Source organism: Girardinichthys multiradiatus, chromosome 4 (assembly GCF_021462225.1).
Source record: "Girardinichthys multiradiatus isolate DD_20200921_A chromosome 4, DD_fGirMul_XY1, whole genome shotgun sequence".
NCBI lineage: Eukaryota > Metazoa > Chordata > Actinopteri > Cyprinodontiformes > Goodeidae > Girardinichthys > Girardinichthys multiradiatus.
Window position 1 is genome coordinate 42009140 of NC_061797.1, and position 6956 is coordinate 42016095.

Sequence of the window (6956 nt, forward strand, 5' to 3'; positions counted from 1 at the left end):
AATAGTCAAATGTATTTATGGTCCTCAGTTGTTATCAACAGGAATCACATGAACAGGGTCCTCTCCAGGACTCCTGGATGTTTAAAAACAGACAGCAGGATTACTTTTTTCCGCTACAATATGAAAATTCTAAGTTCAGGGAAAACTGTTTCATCCAAATGAAAAAGTATCTATTTAAGTGGCTTAGTTCAGAAATCAGGAATAATTTAGTGTTCTCCTCCTTATAATGGAGGAATCTTTCTGTCCATGTGGAAAGTTACGCTGTTAGCTCCATCAGGATAAGATTGGCTCATAGATGCTGCTGGGATCAGCAGGTGAAGAAGAGACACCAGAGATGCTGTGAGGGGATTCAGCGCCTTGGGGGACTACGCTGTCTCCAGCGGGGGCCCCAGCTCGGTCTGTGCTGATGCGCTCCACGATGCTGGACAAGCAGTCCAAGCTGGAAATGAGCGATGTTTTGCTGCTGCTGCTGCAACCTTCAGACAACAAATAAGAACAGGTCATTAAAGTCAAGCAAGAAACTGGTCATTGTTAAATTAAATTAAATTAAATTAAATTAAATTAAATTATGCATTTTAACCTCTCATCCTAAGCCAAGCCTTTTACTTAAAGGAAAACAGATTTTTTAAACTTATGTAAATGCAACCATAATTATCATGACTAACTTCACACATGCACCTGTTTCTCTTTGTATTAATTCAGCTTTGATATAATGAAATCAATTTATTTAAACGGTCTGAGTTTACAACATCTCAAGGCCCTTTTCAAGGCAAACAGGTCCAATTCCTATTCAGTTGCATCAAATCTATTGCGATCTAAATTCACCTAATAACAAATAGTCATATATAGTCTAAATGAATTATTTTATTATACAATAGAACTGAGTTAAGATGATACAAAATAGTGATTGGTCTAAGGTTATCTGTCTACACAAGTCCAGAAGATGGCAGCAAGTTGTTAACTTTGCAATAATCTCTTACTCCAAGCAAGCAGGGGTGACGGTGGAGATGAACCAGTACTGTTTAATTTGTATTGTATTGCACTGACTATGCCAAAACAAATTCCTTGTATGTCCAAAAACGTACTTGGCAATAAAGCTTTTCTGATTCTGATTCTGATTCTGATTCCTTTAAGCATGTGTTGGAAGCAAAAGCTAAACTATATTTTTTTTTTAATAATTTCTGTCTAACTCTGTTCTAACAGTGCTGCAATTAAACTTTAGCCATGAGCTGAAAACACAGGAAGCAGCAAACACCGGTAGGCAAAAGAACAAGCAACATTTGTTACACTCTTACTGGCACATCCCATTTATGTCAGTCATTAAACTCAGATCTGACAGTAAGATTGTCCAAAACTCATCTGTGTTCTAGTTATAAGTCAGAAAACCAGTGTTTTGAAAGACAAAACTAACTTTTCAATTATTTTTGGCAAGAAAATATGAACAGGCAGAAACAAATCTACAGACATCCAGCTCTTTAGCGATGCTCTCCAGTTTATTCTGGTGCACCAAAGCCCTCGGCAGGCCAGAAGGTAAACATAGACCCTGCAGCAAATTCTAAGTCTGCCCTGGGAGCCCCTCCCAGTGGCACTTGAGCAGAAAACCTACAAGTATTTTCCTCCAGTGAAAGCCTCATGAAAATATTATTTTGTAAATAAATTACTTTCTTTCGCTGCCACGATTGTCTCCTGTCTTGTCATTGTTGTTGTCTGACTTTTCCATTTACAGCCGTATGTTTAAAAGGCATTCAGCCCCAAGCCTGTAAGCTGCCCTGGGTGTGACTATAAATGACAGGTTTTAATGATTTGCCACGGAGAGCTGGAAAGGAATGGACACTCATCTTGTGTGCTAACATTTAGCTTTGAAACACTCAAGTGCAGGCTGATGGTCCTGATTTTGAAGACAACAACAGAATCACATCTTCTATAAAAAGAAAGATGAGAACCTGAGTTTCTCAAATCAGATGCCATTGCCTTCATGACTTTATCTAGAGATCCTGTCCGTGGACACCATCAAAAGGATCAGGAACAAGAGGAAGACCTGGTGGGTGTCAACCTGCATTGTTTGCCAGCTTGACTTTGGGCTAAGAATGTGGAATCACTTCAGGCTTTGGTTTACAAGGACAGCCCTTCAAAATATCCTCAGCACAGCACATTCCGACAGAAATCCTCATATACGGCCTTCTCCAGACCCACAAAACACATTTAGACTAAACAACCAAACTCCCTTTTGACCCCCTCAGCTGTTCTGTGAGGGAAACGATATCTGCTCCAAATGGCAAAAAAAAAAATCTTGATGGAAAAAACATTTTTTAGAGACAAGGTTTAGCAACAAACGTGCAGATTTCCGACAAAAATAGAGCCTAGATTAAAGAGAAACACATAAAACTCAATCTGAACTTTGACACAGTGATTTCTGTGTTGTCTAATTATTATTGAGTATATGCTTTAATTGTTTTAATTGTATTTGATTGATATGAAATGAACTTGGAATTTAATTTCTATATAATTGCATATGATTTAATTTGTATTAAAAAAATTATATTTGTTGTCAGTTGGCAAAATTAAAATAAACTGAGGTAAAGCTAATTGAATTTAATTAAATGAAACTGAATCCCTGATTTAATAATGTAATAACAGACCAGATTTATTAAAACGGAAACTGTTTGAGGAGATGAGCTCCATCTCAGAGGTTTGTTATAATTAAAGTGAAGAACAACCACATCCAGAAATAACATGGATTAATGATGACATTTATATAAATAGAACAAAAACAAACTAAATCCGATCTTAATTTTATCTTTTGAAAATCTTTTAAAAAAGCTTCAAGCACTCACCATCTGCTGTTTGTTTGCCATAGGAAGAGTTGCCGTTTTCACTACTGGTCGAACATGGAGAGATGAAATCCATCTGGAAACAAATAAAAATTTTTAGGGCTTTATAAGTTGTCGAAAGTTTATTTTATTGACTGAAATTGTAAATTAAATTACAACAAACTAAAATAAATATGTGATCACTTTGTAAAAAGAAGGAACAAAAATTAACCCAATTCATAATCTTTTGCTGACTCATTTCACATTTGCACAACTTGAAAATAGGTGAAATAATTTTATTTCAGCAACTTTTTAAAGTTGTTATTAATAAAAAAATATTTTTTTAAAGTTGAAGTTTTAATTTTATTTTAAAAATTAAAAACTAAAATCCTTGCTAAACTGGTGAACATGCGTTAGGAACATCTAAAAAAACTACAACAAATAAAACAGCTAGGAGAATGCAAATGCAAGGTTTGAATGCAATCCCATTGGGTTCCATTCTAAAGAGACTATTCATCAAAACTAATCACTGGAGCCCAAAATAAATCTCCAGTTACATTCCTCGCATTTCATGAGGCAACACATGAACTGTTCAGCTGTTCTCTGCCTCACCGTGCTGTCGGAGCAGTTGGAGTGGGGGCTGGAGGAGTCCGACTCCCCGCCGTAGTGCTCAAGCTGCGGGTAGAAGGTCTCGTTCTGGCCAGCCCGCAGCAGCGCCTGCAGAGACTCGATGTAACTGATTGCGTTTCGCAGGATCTCCACTTTGGGCAGCCGCTGGTTTGGATTGGAGGCCGTGCAGCGCTTTAGGGTCTCGAAAGCATCGTTGACTTTGCTCAACCGCCGTCTCTCTCGCATTGTTGCTGCTTTCCTCCGGTCTGCGTGTGTTGTCTTCCTCTTGCAGGCCTTGCAAGCCCACAGCAGGCAGTGGCCCCCCTGGTGGAGGCCCCCAGGGGCCCTTACATGCTGGTCCTCCTCCTCTGCTGTTGGCACATTGTGATGAAGGTGGTCCTCTGACTTTAGCAGCCCGCCATGTGTCAGCCGGGAGTCCAAATCATCAAAAAAGTTCAGATCGCTGGTGTTGAAGCAGGGGTCGTAGAGGTCATCAGCTGACGAGAGAGAGAAGGGAAACTCTGACAAATCCATCGGCATATGCTGACTACTCCTTGACAAGCACAGCACGGAGAAAAACAGGAAGATGATTACTTAAACTCTTCTCTATTTGCTTACAAATATCAAGAGCAGAGGACTGAAGAAAAGAGTAAAAATATCACCAATTAGTCGTATTCGAACTGACAGGGAGTTTAAAGCGTCAGTCTGTGTCACTTCACTCCTTTGGCGTGGTGTGCCTTTATAAAGGGGACAGTGTAGAGGCGGACCAATGACAGAAGTGACCAATGGTCTGGGGCAGTGTGTGTGTAGGTGTGTACTGTGTGACTTTGTGTGTGCTGTCTGATCAGTGCAGTGAAACAGGAAGCAATGAAAAGGACAGTCAGGTTCATCTTCACAAATCATCCAGAAGGATCCTCCACGTCACGCTGAGGTAGAACAGGTGGTCATTTGGAGACCAACTAGGAATGAAAGAAACTCTGCAGCTCTGAGGTTAAAAGCCTCTTGAAATATAAATAAAGTCAGGTAGAGCTGAACTGTGACAAATTAATTGTCTATGTCTCCCCTGACATCTGATGTTTTCTTTAACTGTGTTTAATTAGAGTGAAAAAAGGCTTAGCATCATGAAGTACTCAATCCTAACAGCAGTTTAGCATTTTAACAGCTCATGAACTGTGTAGCAGTCAGAAGATATTGAGGTACTATCTGCCTCAACATCATGGAGATGTGAGAAGTCTCTACAATGTTCAGAGCCCTGTTTCAGCTGCAGCTCTAAAACAAATCCAGGACGGGATAGACACTTCAATGGTCAGTTCAGCTCCCTTCACTATGCCTTGGTTTCAGCTGGAGGACCACACTCAGATTCAGTATGTCAACACGATCTCAAATCACTTTCTTATGAAATGGGTCATTAAATTCAGTCAGTTCTATAGCGTTTATTGAGTGAACTCCAAAGTGCTATACATTACAATCAGTCATCCACCCATTCATACACACATTCACACACTGACATGGATAGACTACATTGTAGCCACATTTGTCGTGGGTCAGACTGACAGAAGCAGGGCTGCCATACAATCGGAGCCACAGGCCTCTTTGACCACTACCTGCAGGCAAGGCGATTGAAGTCCACATCCTATATCTATAAAATATTTTCAACAGAAAAAGTATTTCTATTTTCTTTCTATAATAGCTTTACACTATTGTGGACTTTCTGGTTTCTTTTGATTTTCACCATGATGTCTCACAAGGAAGGGCTATGTTTGAGGTGTTGCCCTAAAGTACATCCACTCGTTTTCTCCATTTAACCTAAATGCTGTGAATCAAAACCTTCAGAATCATCTGGTCTTTATCAAATTGTTGAAATTAAAATGAATCTTATGTAACCTTCTAAGTTTAAACAGTGATAACAAGTTCAATTATTTCAATATAATTGCATCATTCTAAGATTTAGAAGGTTAAAATTATTTTGGTATAGGCCTAATGTGAGACAAAGAAAAAAAAAGACATCTTTTTATAGTTTGTGTGAACACAGTATATGGATTTTCATAAAAAAAAAAAAAAAAAAGAGCACCAGAAAAAATCTAAATTTTACATTTAAAAACATGATCATCAACTAATAGAAAAACAACAATAAACAAAAACTATTGATTTTACTTTGGGATGGGTCAAACACTTTTAGAACAATTAGCTGTTTGGTTACTTTTCTTACTGCTGTAAGTTACAGTCTGGGCTCTCTGAATTACATTCATCAGGAGGAGAAGGCGAGAAAAACCTTCCTGGGCTGCTGACGACTAAGCCAGACATGGACCATCAACTGACAGGAACAGTGATGGCGGGACACTTTGTCCCCTCCAGAGGAAGTGACCTGATGAGTTTGGCACAGCAGGAGCAGGTTGGATTAACTTCCACTTTGACCTCAGATGGAAGTTCTGATCTGTTCTCAAGACTCAGGAGGACAAACGTGCATGCATGCGTTAGCACAGCTCCAATAAGATATCGGTTTATATTAATAGCTTTGAAGGTGTTATAAAGGGATAGTTTGAAGCTCCTTTTTGGCAGTCCCTGTTAAGATGATTAGAAATCGTGGATATGTAAGGAGACCAGTCCATGACTGAGAGTATTTGTCTGGTGTACAGTTAGTTTTTAGCTATGCTGGAGAATGCTTAGCTGTCTTGCTAAAAAAAAAAAAATAGAAACCATTGTTGCTTCCTCTGTTGTTCTTTTATTTTGACTGCAAGTTTGACTGAAAAACAGGCCCAAACCATGATAGCACCTCCCCCGTGGTTTACTCTGTGGAATCTCTGTCCTAACCTTCTTCACATATGCTGATTATAAATAGAACCAGCATTTTCAGAATCAGGATGGTCACTCCATTAAACCTGGTGACACTGATTTTCAGCCGACTTCCTTTGAAACCTCAATCTTTTTACATTTCTTTGTCTTTGCTAGACTTCCCCATATTTCCCTGGGAAGTTGACTTTGAAATAGTTGCTGTTGATAGTGTTTCGGTCAAAGTACTTGTTGTTTTGTCTTCTTCTTTTATTGCTTTCTCAATTATGCTAAAGACAATTGAAAAATAGGCAAAGCTATTTGCTATTTGCTATTGGTAAAATATTTAGTTTTTGACAGCTAAACCGTTGTTTTGGTCACATTTGTTCTAGAAGCAGCTCAATACATATGAACAAGAAGTGTGCCTTTTTAACACGCAGAGATTAACAGAGTGCCTACATATCTCTCAAGTGTTAACATAGTACTCATTTGTTCCTTAATTATATTACATTTACTGCATCCCCTGTGTTTACAATACCAAAAATATGAGTCACTGATGGAGCAGTTACAGTTACACCACACCACAGTAGTGCTAGCAGGGTGAGGCTATTTACAAGAACCTACTTGAGCAACTCATGAGTGACTGCATGCTTTATTGGAGCTGACCTTGCAAACTGTAGTCAAATATATTATTAGTCATATTTGACTACAGTTTGCAAAGTCAGCTCCAATAAAGCATGCAGTCAAATATATTATTAGTCATAATAA

At 38.6% G+C, this 6956-nt stretch overlaps 1 protein-coding gene across 1 annotated transcript; it reads right to left on the reverse strand.

Moving 5' to 3' along the window:
* On the reverse strand, positions 1–4131 carry LOC124866953 (myoblast determination protein 1 homolog). The gene is made up of 3 exons (XM_047363034.1): positions 3423–4131; positions 2835–2907; positions 1–476 (listed from the first exon to the last, which is right to left on the reverse strand). The coding sequence occupies exons 1-3, from the start codon at positions 3957–3959 to the stop codon at positions 274–276; spliced, it is 813 nt and encodes a 270-aa protein (XP_047218990.1). The 5' UTR covers positions 3960–4131; the 3' UTR covers positions 1–273.
* Between the last annotated feature and the right edge of the window lie 2825 nt (positions 4132–6956).

Coding starts and splice junctions, on each gene's coding strand:
- LOC124866953 (XM_047363034.1), bottom strand. CDS start 3,959: ATGCCGATGGATTTGTCAGAGTTTCCCTTCTCTCTCTCGTCAGCTGAT. Junction 2,908..3,422: donor CCAACTGCTCCGACAGCACG/GTGAGGCAGAGA, acceptor ATTTGTTTCCAG/ATGGATTTCATCTCTCCATG. Junction 477..2,834: donor TGGCAAACAAACAGCAGATG/GTGAGTGCTTGA, acceptor TGTTGTCTGAAG/GTTGCAGCAGCAGCAGCAAA.